Here is a 13,797-nt window from a genome sequence, read left to right as displayed (position 1 = left end):
AAAATTTTGGTAAGAACAATTGATTCAAAGATTGATCAATGATGAACATAATTTTGCCCAACGTTTGTAAATCAAAAAGTGCTCAACCTTGTGGAGATATAAACTTGTTTGGTTTCTGGACTTGTCAATCTGTTTCTATTGAGATTTGCATCAAATAGAACTAAAAGCTTCAACTTGTATATATTTTTCAATAGGGATTTTAATACATCTTTTTTTTTTTTTTAATAAAAAATTGTTTAATATGCAATGGGTGCAATCCATCTTAATCAACTTTTTCCTAATTAAAGAGAATATAATCTATTTTTTTTTTATTTAAAAATATGCTAATTGACTCTTTATACTATTTTTTAAATCGATGACGGCAAAACCCTATGATATTTTTGAAATTTTCTAATCTCTAATGGACCTAAGTTAGAAGGGGAGAATATTCCCTTCCATTGAAAAATATATCCCCATAAAAGTAAGATTGATCTCTAGGAAACTTGTGTTTTTTTGCTTTCCATCTCATTTATAGATTGATGTAACATCAATCAATCGTTATTTGAGATTAGAAAACTCCTATTTATTTAGGATGACCTTTCTTTTAACTTATAATTTTACTTTTATAAAAATTATTTTTCTTAAAAAATATATAATTAATGTGTTATAAAAAAGTTTTAGCTTAGGCCACCTTTCCATATAACATTTATTATATAATAACTTTTATTTATAAATGACTAGAGTTTGTCTATGCCTACGGTATAGTATAGTCATAAAGTAATAAAAAGTAATAAAGTTGGAAATGTATCATTGGAAACACTAATGCTAAAGTGACACAAACAAGGACACAAGGGTGACACAAATGATGTGGTGGCGCATACATAATCGTAGATGCTTTTTACTCATATCTTGCAAAAAAGCATATGTTGTTATATGCGTTCAACCATGTCATTGTGTCACCAGATTACGATTTTATTGGAAAATGGGGAGAAAAGAAAAGATAATAAAGATGAATATTCTAAAAAGAAATAAAGTTGAAATTACTCTTGGAGATGCTTACGAGATTGAATTTGAAACTCTTTTTATGGGGGAAGACAACCAATATATTTTATTATATAGATTATAACTATGTTAATTTACTCAAATTTTAAAAATAATTTACATTTCAAACTTTTCTTCATTAGAAAAGTGTTTTGTGACCTTTTTATGCAATGAATTATATGAAAAAAAATTGTTCACAAAAAAGTTAATTCAAAATTTCATAGAATTTCAGATCAACTAATCGTACGAAACCTAATGAGAATAGGTTTGTAAATTCGGGGGTGCCCTCAATATGTGAGGGTTTGTGTGATTGACTGATCGTAAATTCTATGAAATCCTGGATTAACTTTTCTACAAGAAAAAATAATTCATGAACTATAAATCAGTATTACCACTCGCACTGAAATCTTTATTTTAAAATCAATATGAATTTAGGAAAAATAAGTAAATTCTAAATTTGAATTTGAAAATATTAATAATAATAATATAAAAAAATTAATATATTTGACCCATTTGAGTTAACTTGAAAATCATTGATTTGACTCCGTTAGTTGGACATCCGCATCCCAGACAAAGAGACAACTTTCCGAGTTTTATAAACATAAAGTAATGGTACTTGCGTCTTCTGTTACTTCGATTTGCCTTTTCGGGAGAAAGTTTCAAAATAATTTGCCCTTACTTGTACGGTTCTACCCTAATATTATCGTATTAGTTCATATATATATAAGAAGCCCTTTCCTGGAATTTTTGTAAACAAATAGATAAATGTGTCCACCTTGAAACAGCCTTTCAATACAGCTGGAGACCCTCACCTCATCATAGGGTTTAAAGGTGAAATGATATTCTAAAAACACCAATCATGTTATATTTCCCTTAAACCACACGATTTGTCCCCAATAACACACACATCATCATTATCAAATTCTTAAAAATCGGGTTCAATTATATATATATATATATTCCACAATTCAATTAGGGGCTGATTTATAGTGGGGGCAATGGGGCACTTGATCCCACATTTTTTTTTTTTAATTATAAGGATTTACAAGCTACAACGATGAAAAAAGAAATCCATCACTCTTGACTTCACAAGGATTTTTTAAATTTATAAGGGTCTTAGTTGGTCTCATGTAGACGAAATCCTAGTTCCACCCCTGAATTTCAGTTCTATCAATAGTTGTGTGTCTATGTTTGTAAGCATCATCAACATTAACATCATCGTTCTTGTATAAAAAATATTTATATGAAAATAAATATATTTATATATACATTTTTTAATGTTCTACCATTCAATTAGGGGCCGATTTATAGTGGGGGCACTGGGTCCCACATTTTAAATTTTTTTATAAGGATCAATTTACATATTATAACGACTGGAAAAAGAAATCCATTGCTCTTGCCTCTACACGAATTTTCAAAATTTAAGGGTTTGAACTGCTCCTATAAAGATAAAACCCTGAATTTCAGTTCTATCTATAGTTTTGTGTCTATGTTCGTAAGCATCATTAACATTGACATCACCATCACTGTATAAAAGGAGTTACTTGAGATAGTAATAAGGGTGACTTGATTTGCTCCCAACGTCACACCTTTGAGTCTCTATATGCCATTTTACATAGAGTGATATATTTAACTGCTGTCATGTGCAAGTAAATGGTACGTGTGACTCACTAAAGCCAAAAAAAAAAAAAAAAGTTGGGACAGAACCCCCCCTCTATTCCCCCACCCACACATGTGTTATTGGGAAATAGTGAGGATGGGTGCATGACCATGGTTTCAAAACTCATCCAAGACCGAGACGTATTGTCTGAGTCGTCTTGATATCAAACATGAACGAGACGGACGCACAAGTTAATTTTTAGAATGAGATTTAAAACCTCACGTTCATTTTTTAAATTTTTGGATGAGATGTCTTAAACATATCGAAAAACTCGTTTGAGATGACTCTATATCAGGCATGAACGAGACGAGAAACGAAACCGAATTTAAAAACCATGTACATGACACACCTTATTAGGGGCAATCCCATTGTCGGCACCTAAATAAAAGAGTTGAGAACTTTATAGGTTTCACTTAGAAACCTAGTCGAGAATCCACCTCCATAGTACAACTCAAGGTGTGATGTGTAGGGAAATATTTGAGTGATCCTTCGAAGGATTGGGAACTATTATCAACATAGTCATAATGGAAAAAATTGGGGTAAGAATTTTTTATTTTTATTTTCAAAGAAGAAGAGATATTAATGGAATAAATAAATAGAAGTAAGATTTACTAATTTAATTAATTCGATTCAAACTCACAATTGATTTTAAATCTAATCTAATTTATCTGTTCAAAACTTTGGCATATACCACTTTGATGTGTCGACAACGTCAACATCATCATTATCAAAGTCTTATTCCAAAAAAAAACTAATAATATTCCTTCATTAAACAACATCCGGAGCTGTCTTTGTTTAGACAAAAATATAAATTATGCCATCTAATTGCCGTTCTTGTGTGAAGATTTGAGCTTTAAGTATGCTTTTATTATTATTTTGTTAATTATTTAACTCGTATTGCAAGCTCACCAACACAATCACATAATTTGTTACAAAAACACTAATTTTCCTGTTAATAGTTGGCAATTGTTGTATTAATCGTCCTACATAAACTATGATCCAGATGTATCGCCATAGCGATTACCTCAATCTACAACCTGTTAGTATTGACATACAATCTAGACCATCCGATCGTGGACCAGCTCTTGTATCTAAATTCTTCATAGAAAAAATGAACTAAAACTGATGGTAGGTAAGATTCTGATGATTAATATTGATCTTGATCATCAAATATCAAAGATGTGTATCTATAATGCTGTTCATGGAACACATACAATTGATCTACCCCCATCAGTTTAAATTTAGAACCGCGTTGACGTCAGCAAACAAGATCCATTGATCGTGCATCCATTCCAGGACCCACAGCACTATAATCAATGCGAAATATTTTAATACGGTGTATCGCGTCACACCAGATCGGATATCTGACAATATTGTTCTTCGAATCATGTACGGTTACAAGTACAGGGGTAATTCCGTAATTACGACTCAAAATTAGGGTCATATTTTGGTTACCTAATCCACTAACCGAGAGAGACGAAGCCACGAAGAAAGAGAGAACGCCTGGGACCGTTTAAAAAATCGAATTTCTTTCTGCCAACTTCAAACAAACGAAACCTCTCGAAGAATTCTAAGTGGAACCAAAAGAATTTCTTCTTTGCTTGGTCTTCAAGCGTTCTTTCTCCTCCAATCCTTTCAAAGGTTCGACTGATCTTTCTTTAAATTTAACTTCTTCTTCTACTTTTTTCTTTTGTAGTCTTGATCTCTTACCAGAAAACGAAATCTCTGCTGTAAACTATGATATCTGGAGAGTCTGTAAGTTCTCTAAGTGAGGTTTTGTTTTTTGAGTTGGTGAAATATTTGTTGGGTTTTATATTTTTAAGTTCTCTCCAATGGGTTTTCGTTAAAATCTTGTTTTAACTTATTTTTCTTTTGGTTTTGAAGATTGGTTTGTTGTTAGGACTTGTTTGGTAATTTTTTTGTTTTATTGAGTTTAGTTTGAAGTGAAAGATGCTGCAATCTTAACATTTTAATACCTTTTTTGTGTAAATTTTGTACCTGTCGCTCTCTCAATTTGGCTAAGATTGCCAGCATCACTTCAAACTGATTTTATATTGAAGAAAAAGAGGAAAAAAAAAAAATTGGGTTCCATTTTCTATTACAAATTGGGTGTAGTTGATTCATGATTTATCCAATTTTGCTTCTTATTTTTAATTCCCATATAGGAATTTGAAATGGGTTCACGGCAATTTCTGTAGAAACAGTGGTTGTAGTGAGAGGTGAACTCCATTGAATCATTCAAACGGAAGAGAAACTGTTTCCTGCATGGACTTGGTCTATAGAGCAGTGCTTGAAGGGATACAATGTGAGGACTTGTTTGGTAATATTTTCTATTGAGTTCAGTTGAAGTAAAAGATGAAAAAAAAAAAAAAAAAACAAACTTTTTAATTAGTTTTTTATGTATGATCCCCCTTGGTAATATTTTCCATTGAGTTCAGTTTGAAGAAAAAATGCTGAAATTTTAACATTTTAATTAGATTTTTGTGTGTAACACCCCCCCTCCCATAACATGATGTCCCAATCGTCCTGTAAATTCTTTTGACTTAGTTTTCTGAGCATCACTTCAAACTTAATTTTATATGGAATAAAAATAGGGGAAAACATAATTATACACATTTACAAATTGGGTGTGCTTGTTGCATAAATAATCCATTATTTTTGCTTCTTATTTGTATTTTCCCATGTAGGAATTCGAAATGGGTTCGTGAAAATTTCTGTAGAAACAGTGATTGTAGTAAGAAGTGAACCCTATTGAATCATTCAAATGGAGGAGAAACTGTTTCCTGCATGGACATGGTCTGTAGAGCAGTGTTTGAAGGAATACAATGTGAAATTAGAAAAGGGTCTAAGCTCCTATGAAGTGGAGAAGCGACGAGAGAGATATGGTTGGAATGAGCTTAGTAAAGAGAAGGGGAAGCCTATGTGGCAACTTGTTTTGGAACAATTCGACGACATGCTTGTCAAGATCTTACTAGTAGCAGCTTTCATCTCATTCGTGCTCGCTTACTTGCATGGGAACGAATCCGGGGAAGCAGGCTTCGAGGCCTATGTAGAACCATTTGTGATTGTTCTGATCCTTGTGTTAAATGCCATAGTCGGAGTTTGGCAGGAAACTAATGCGGAGAAGGCACTTGAAGCCCTTAAAGAGATGCAAAGTGAATCGGCGAAGGTTCTTAGGGATGGGTATTGTGTCCCGGACTTACCTGCAAGGGAGCTCGTCCCGGGGGATATTGTGGAATTACGGGTTGGAGACAAGATCCCGGCTGACATGAGAGTTGCATCCTTGAAGACCTCGACCTTCAGAGTCGAACAAAGCTCGTTAACCGGAGAAGCAATGCCTGTGATCAAATGCACGAGCCCTGTGTTCATGGAAGACTGCGAATTGCAAGCTAAAGAATGTATGGTGTTTGCAGGTACAACAGTAGTGAACGGAAGCTGTTTATGTATTGTTGTAAGCACGGGGATGTGCACCGAGATAGGGAAGATTCAAACACAAATACATGAAGCTTCGTTGGAAGAGAGCGATACCCCTTTGAAGAAGAAACTTGATGAATTTGGTGGTAGACTGACAACCGCTATTGGGCTTGTTTGTCTCATTGTGTGGGCGATCAACTACAAGAATTTTCTCAAATGGGACATTGTTAATGGATGGCCCACGAATTTTCGATTCTCTTTTGAAAAATGCACTTATTATTTTAAAATAGCCGTTGCCCTTGCAGTAGCTGCAATCCCTGAAGGCCTTCCCGCCGTAATCACAACTTGTTTAGCTTTGGGTACCCGTAAAATGGCACGGAAAAATGCAATTGTACGGAAACTTCCAAGCGTAGAGACCTTGGGATGTACAACTGTGATTTGTTCGGATAAGACGGGTACCCTTACGACTAATCAGATGTCTGCAACTGGATTCTTCACTTTGGGTGGGAAGACAACGGCTTCTCGAATTTTTCATGTTGAAGGCACAACTTATAATCCTAAGGACGGAGGCATTGTGGATTGGACTTGTTATAATTTGGATGCAAATTTGCAAGCCATGGCAGAAATATGTGCAATCTGTAATGATGCTGGGATCTTTTGCAAAGGCCGGATGTTCCGAGTTACGGGATTGCCTACTGAGGCAGCTCTCAAGGTTTTGGTTGAAAAGATGGGAGTTCCAGATACTAAGGCAAGAAATAAAATCCGTGATGCTCAGCTTGCTGCAGACTATTCGATTGACCGCAGCACGATAAAATTAAGTGAGTGAAATTTACATTCTTTCTAGTATATCTTTGACTATCACAACCTTTCAAATATCTGTCTCTTATATGCATCTCTGCATAATTTAGGCTGTTGTGAGTGGTGGACCAAAAGATCAAAGAGGATCGCTACATTGGAGTTTGACCGAATTCGTAAATCAATGAGTGTTATTGTCCGGGAACCAACAGGGCATAATCGTCTTCTTGTCAAGGTGAATGCTATTTCTCTTCCTCTTAGATTATAAGCATTTGTGCATATAGTTTTGTTTTTTTATTATTTGTCCTCACATTAAAATTGTTTCTTGTTAAATGGGTGAGAAATAAAAAACCTGTTATGCCCAAATCTTTGGGACAGAGCTTTGAGTTTAAGTATTATAGTGTCAATTGGTTTGTATTCTATTTGGTCGACATGGGCTCAGCAGACATACTTGTAAGAATATATGTAGGATGAGACTCCCATTATGGGATGATGGATCTCTTAAGTTGTTCAAATAGAGTGTGATTGAGATCTTATCAACAATTCGATTGAAATGCCTGTTAGGGGGAAATGTTATGTCACAGTGAGTGTTATCTATATTCTGCAAATCCACGCACCTTTGTAGCTATTTTCTTAGACCTTTATTGCTTATTGTATATGAGCATCATCATTTATGTTTATTGATTTAATCTGGAAATTCTTCTGCTGTTAGACTAATGATTTGGTTTTGTGTAGGGTGCCGTTGAGAGTGTATTGGAGCGTTGTTCGCATGTCCAACTAGCGGATGGATCAGTTGTTCCATTGGACGAGCCTTGTAAGCAGCTATTACTGTTGAGGCACTCGGAGATGAGCTCAAAGGGCCTGCGATGCCTAGGTTTAGCTTATAAGGATGACTTGGGAGAGTTCTCGGACTACTATGCCGAGAGCCATCCTGCTCACACGAAGCTTCTTGATCCAGCTAACTACTCTGCTATCGAAAGTAACCTAATTTTTGTAGGGGTCGTCGGTCTGAGGGTGAGTGCTTAAGTCCGAGAGTTAAGTTTTCTTATTATGCCCTCAGTTATACTCTCATTCTTGTAGATAATAACTTTTCGTTCTAAACAAAACAGGACCCGCCTCGTGAAGAAGTTAACAAGGCAATTGAAGATTGCAGAGAAGCTGGAATCAAAGTTATGGTGATCACCGGAGATAATAAGTCCACAGCTGAGGCTATCTGTCGGGAAATAAGATTATTTTCTGAGGGTGAGGACCTTAGAGTACGAAGTTTCACGGGTAAAGAGTTCCTGGATCTTTCCTCAACCGAACAGATTCGTATTTTGTCAAAACCCGGAGGGATGGTTTTTTCCCGAGCAGAACCCAAGCATAAACAAGAAATTGTGAGAATGTTGAAGGAAATGGGTGAGATTGTTGCAATGACCGGAGATGGTGTGAATGATGCACCTGCGCTGAAACTGGCTGATATTGGAATCGCTATGGGTATCACAGGAACCGAGGTAACTAGGTTCACCACTTTTGATTGTTGTGATACACCTCATTGTTCCATGTTTGCTTTTATCTGTGCAAGAATGTTAGAAAGGCCTAGTAGGCGCGTGGTTTCAAATCTTGGTTGACGTTGTCTTGTTCATGGACAAGACCGAGTTCTCTCGGACAAGTCAACTCGTATTGGACGAGATCAATCATTTAACTTGTTTTACAATTATTTATTCATATAAATATTTATATGAAAATAATTATAATTTTTTATTATTAAATAAGATAGATTAGAAGATGTTTAGTCATAAAATCATATTTTATTTATATAATATGTATTTAAATTCTAATTTTAAAAAAAATTATTGTACTTAAAATAACAAAATCCCAGTTGAGACGCCATGTCTATCCATCTCATTCATGGATGATACTGACATGACCCGACTGAGTCATCTTGATCTTGGTAGAGATTTGAAACCATGCCTAGGCAGGATTCTCTTTCTCATTCTCTTGCACACAATTCATGTATACTCTTAGTCCCATTGGTAGATCTAACACCTTGACCATCCTAAATGTTTCAGGTTGCAAAGGAAGCATCCGACATGGTTCTGGCTGACGATAATTTCAGTACCATTGTTTCTGCTGTTGCGGAGGGGCGCTCGATCTACGATAACATGAAAGCTTTCATTCGGTACATCTCTAATCTCGTGTTTTTTTTTTTTTTTTTATTTTAAATATTTTTAAATCAGTTATGGTAACTGTTTTGTTTCGTTGCTGCCCAGGTACATGATATCGTCTAATGTGGGGGAGGTGATATCGATTTTCTTGACGGCAGCATTGGGCATACCAGATTGCCTTATACCAGTGCAGCTTCTTTGGGTCAATTTGGTTACTGATGGTCCACCCGCAACAGCTCTTGGTTTCAACCCTGCTGATGTTGATATCATGAGAAAACCACCCCGCAAGAGCAACGATGCACTCATTAATTCTTGGGTTCTCTTTCGATATATGGTGAGTTATAATTACTTATCTTCAACTCAATTTTTAGTAAGGTTAAGAAGTTTATTGAAATTAGAAAGAGAAAGGAGGTCGAAGACCTACATGCATGCATACAAGAAAAGCAAAGACAGAAACAAAACTAAGTGGAACAAATCTCACCCATCTAAAATGAAAATCATCAGAGAATACACCCCTAAATTCTGAGGTACAAGGCACATGACCCAAATTTCATTTCAACTGGATATTCTTAACCATCCAATAATTATTCCTCTTGAAGCTTCTTTCCTGACTTTGTTCCATTCAAAACAAGACAATAAAATCAAATAATTATAATTTTTTCTTTGGATTGCACCTGATACATAAGGTGGTTTACCTCAATGAGCATTGAGCACAACGTACATGTCATACCCTTGCCAGTGTGCTACTGGCTGGACCCATAGTCGATCCGGTATGTGCAGCTGGGCTAGTGGTTGTGGGCTGGAATAGCAGAGGGGCGGGGCGGGGAGTTAGTCCCACATCGACTTGGGCTATAGATAGTCCAATTCTCTTTTACTTTGTAACAATGCATTTTAAAGCCGTGAGGGGAAACCCATAGTGGACAATATTGTTACCTGGTCTCAAGGGTGGGGGTGTTACAGTACAATAGTTAGAAGTTTAAATTACTGAATTTTTGTTGCTGTCATAGTAATGCTTTTGTGTCCATGTTGGCAGGTGATTGGTTCGTATGTGGGCATTGCCACCGTGGGCATCTTTATTTTGTGGTACACTCGGGCCTCTTTCTTGGGCATTGATCTCGCAGTTGATGGGCATACATTGGTCACACTATCTCAACTCCGGACATGGGGGGAGTGCCCCACATGGTCAAATTTCACAGTGAACCCATTCACGGTTGGTGGGAACCGTGTAATCACTTTGTCAAACCCTTGCGATTACTTCTCGATTGGAAAAGTGAAGGCAATGACGCTCTCACTCTCTGTCTTGGTGGCTATTGAGATGTTTAATTCCTTGAATGCCCTATCGGAAGACAACAGTTTGGTCACGATGCCACCTTGGAGGAACCCTTTTCTTCTGTTGGCCATGTCAGTATCGTTTGGGCTCCATTTTCTCATACTCTATGTGCCGGTCCTGGCAAATGTGTTTGGTATTGTTCCATTGAGTTTGAACGAGTGGGTTTTGGTCATTATAGTTTCGGCACCAGTCGTGCTCATTGATGAGGTTCTCAAGTTCATCGGGAGGAGTCGAAGACGAAGAACCAAGAAGGAAAAGACAGCTTAGCGTGGCCTCGAGCATAAGTCATTTTTAACAATAATATGATCAGTGTCAAAGGTTAACCACAAGCTGACAAAATGAGGAAGAAAAGAAACTGGAGGCACACTAAGAAAAATTCTTTGTAATTTTTTTATTTTTAGGTTTCCTGTTTTACATCAAATGGATGAACCGTCGAACAATTACATGTTTGTTATTTAAATGATGGAAGAAATGGGAAAAACCTTTCTTGGGAAACTTTGAAAGATTTCAACATGTTTCAAATAAACAACATAGCTTCTGATAATACAACGTAGTTTGTCTATCTAACATTTTAGTGCGAATTTCAGTATTCTAGCATACGATGTATTCTATTCTATCTTCTAAGGCAGAATGCAATTTAATGGCATTGGGTGAAAGTTCTCCAATTACCTTTACTTTGAAACCGATCCATCGGAGGACCATTTAAGTCAATCTATTCCCAGACATTTTTACACAAACGATGGGTTATCCAACAAGCCCTTTTATTGAACACAAAAACTGGGGATTCGATACCCAATCTTGGATAACTGCTATCTAGGTCCCATAATTAATTTTCCAAGTCAATAAGGTATAGATTTGCTTCTCCTTAATCATTTCAAGGGTTTCTTTCTCCTAATAACCATTTCGAGAGGACTTTCCTCCTACCTTTTATCTTCAATGAATAAATCTCTACATGATTATAGCTAACCATGCATCTTAGAAGGCGAAGCTCTTGCTTTCCTTCCGAATCTCTATTAGGAACAAAATTACAGATGAATTGCGCGATGGTTGATAATGCAAAATTTATCTTAGATTACTTGAACAACAATGAACATCTCAATTTATTTTTTTGTGATATCAAATTATTATTTTTTAGGTCAACTCCTTACGATTGATGTGGTAGGCTAAAGATCGTTATAAAAATCAGCCTAATTGGTGATTTCAAGCCGTTGGATTTGCGAACTGTTCTATCGTCGATTTTATCAGTTATCACCAAAGGCACCTAAATAAATAAGATCCACCAAGTTTGGTTTGTCAAGTGTAGGACTATTGAATTCAGATTGATGGTAACATACAATCAGCTCAAGAATTACTCTAGTTCTAGTGGTTCCACTTGAATTCTAATTACAAAAGCAAAAAGAGGTCCAGTTGAATAATATGTTGGGCGTTCCAACATAGAACTTGTTCTCTATAATTTATGGAGGCCATCACATTCCTAAAGACCCATGAAAACTTGTTCTCTCTATTGCATGTTCATGCAACGCCCAAAAACATAACTGCCCAAGATGTGCTGAGCTCTCCCCTTCTCTGAACAGGGAATGGGAGAGTATCCCGAGAATCTAGGAGTGATTAACCACGTCAATCACACCCTTTCTGTTACGTATCTAATTTTTAGAGAACATTAAAAATAATGGAGAAAAAGATTGATATGATCGCATTTGAGGGAGATCGGACAAAACCCAATTCGAGATGATTAGTCTCCAAATCTAACTAGGATTCTCATGATATTTCTCTCCTTAAAATTCCATCTAATCCTTTCTCCTAAAATAATCACTACTCCCGATAACTCCCAAACAAACCTACCCACTCAAGGATCGTAGCTACCCACATACAAATAACTCCTTCCTATTTCCCCATACCTCAAATACACTAAAATTAAGTTACTCTCATCCCATAAATTAAGGTATGTATAATTTTCCTAAATGGATAGCTTCCAATTATAGACTCTTTCCATTAACTGACTCCTTGATTGGGGAAGATCACTCCTACGTCCCTGAGTTTTTGGGATAGGATAATTTCAAAATCCAAATCCCTCTATAAGGGTAAGTAATCATCTAACTTGGGCGTCAAAAGGGTGTTTGATAGGTACGACATCAGTGCCCAACTTGGCGAAGAAGAATGCCACACCATTGAAGCCACAACATGAGGTGTTAAGTGCGAGCTCAGATTTTCCCCTACAATTATGACATTAATAATCATATGAAATTTTGATTCAAAGTAAGGAAAGATTTGATTGGGTAGTCATTTTTTAATAGATAACGAGATTGTATTAATACTCAAAAAAAGAGGAAAGAGAGGGTGACTTAGGGAGGTCAAGAAGACCTATTCAGGAGCTCTGCCAAAAATATTTATCAAATTTTTTTTCTTTCAATTTGAAGACATTTTTTTCCTAAGGTTATAAATGTAAGAATGGACTAATTTTTTTATGAAGTCGTTGTTGTGAACAACTCATTGTATATGAAATTGTCTAACATGTTTTCTTGTGAAGCACAATAATAAATATATGTATATGTGCCTATTAGACTCAAATAGCTTGGCCACTCAATTTAAACTATATATTGTCACATGGAATAGTCCCATGCCCATTGAATACTTGATTTCTGATTTACTCTTCAGCCAACCTGTGCACGAAAATTTTCTTGATCGATGATTTCTAGTCATTGGATCAGAGAATTTTTAATCAACGATTGAGAATCCTAGTTCTTTTATCAATGGTTTGAGTTAATGATAACATTCTCAAATCCAAAGCTTAAAAAATCATCAATCAAGATTAGTTTGGATGTTTAGGTCCATTGAGGGATGTATGATGCTATTTAGTCTAATGCATAGCCTCTTGAGACTATGTTAACTGATTTGCTCCTACTAGGCCAAATCGCGAATAGTTACAAAACGAACCAACTTCCGATATGATTATGTTACACCCTAAAAATTTTGAACCTTGATCCGATCCATGACCTGATTCAAAATCCTAATTTAAGGGTATGAGAAGAAACAAGAACCATTGAATCATATCAACTAAATATCTAAAAAGAAAGAATTAAAATAAATATAAATTAATTAATGCTTATCAAAATAAAGAGCATCGTCATAAAACCAAATCAAAACATCAAGTGTAGCAATACTTGTTAGGTACTTATAACATTCAAACCAAATATAAAAAATAAAAAATAAAATTATTTTAAATTTGACTCTTAAAGAGAGTAAACAACTAACTAAAAATAAATAAATAAATTATGTCCGTTGATGATTTTGCATTTCCATCGCCCAACTCCAATCTCAATGTTCATTATCTAAAAGTTTTTTTGATAGAATCGGTAAGCTAAAGCTTGCAAGAAAATCAACGTTACACTAACATCTATGCATACATACATATAAATAAAAAAAAATATGAT

The 13,797-nt window shown here is 35.6% G+C and overlaps 1 protein-coding gene across 8 annotated transcripts; it reads left to right on the top strand.

Moving 5' to 3' along the window:
• Positions 1-4,165: 4,165 nt before the first annotated feature.
• On the top strand, positions 4,166-10,871 carry ECA2 (ER-type Ca2+-ATPase 2). 8 transcript variants are annotated; one of them, XM_086458806.1, is made up of 9 exons: positions 4,166-4,321; positions 4,879-4,985; positions 5,368-6,912; positions 7,003-7,124; positions 7,625-7,903; positions 7,999-8,382; positions 8,941-9,050; positions 9,142-9,370; positions 10,070-10,871. In XM_086458806.1, exons 3-9 carry the CDS (start codon positions 5,445-5,447, stop codon positions 10,631-10,633), a joined length of 3,156 nt encoding a protein of 1,051 aa, XP_086314932.1. In that variant the 5' UTR covers positions 4,166-4,321; positions 4,879-4,985; positions 5,368-5,444; the 3' UTR covers positions 10,634-10,871. The 8 variants fall into 8 exon arrangements, with proteins under 8 accessions (XP_086314932.1, XP_086314928.1, XP_086314933.1 ...); XM_086458802.1 differs by having other exon boundaries at positions 4,167-4,321; positions 4,846-4,985; XM_086458807.1 differs by having other exon boundaries at positions 4,167-4,321; positions 4,846-5,000.
• Positions 10,872-13,797: the final 2,926 nt, after the last annotated feature.

Source organism: Akebia trifoliata, chromosome 11 (assembly GCF_017979445.1).
Source record: "Akebia trifoliata isolate Shusen 1 chromosome 11, ASM1797944v1, whole genome shotgun sequence".
Classification (NCBI taxonomy): domain Eukaryota; kingdom Viridiplantae; phylum Streptophyta; class Magnoliopsida; order Ranunculales; family Lardizabalaceae; genus Akebia; species Akebia trifoliata.
The sequence above is the reverse complement of the archived record's forward strand: the minus strand, read 5'-3'. Positions and strand labels throughout refer to the sequence as shown.

Coding starts and splice junctions, on each gene's coding strand:
- ECA2 (XM_086458806.1), top strand. CDS start 5,445: ATGGAGGAGAAACTGTTTCCTGCATGGACATGGTCTGTAGAGCAGTGT. Junction 9,051..9,141: donor AACATGAAAGCTTTCATTCG/GTACATCTCTAA, acceptor GTTGCTGCCCAG/GTACATGATATCGTCTAATG. Junction 9,371..10,069: donor GGGTTCTCTTTCGATATATG/GTGAGTTATAAT, acceptor CCATGTTGGCAG/GTGATTGGTTCGTATGTGGG.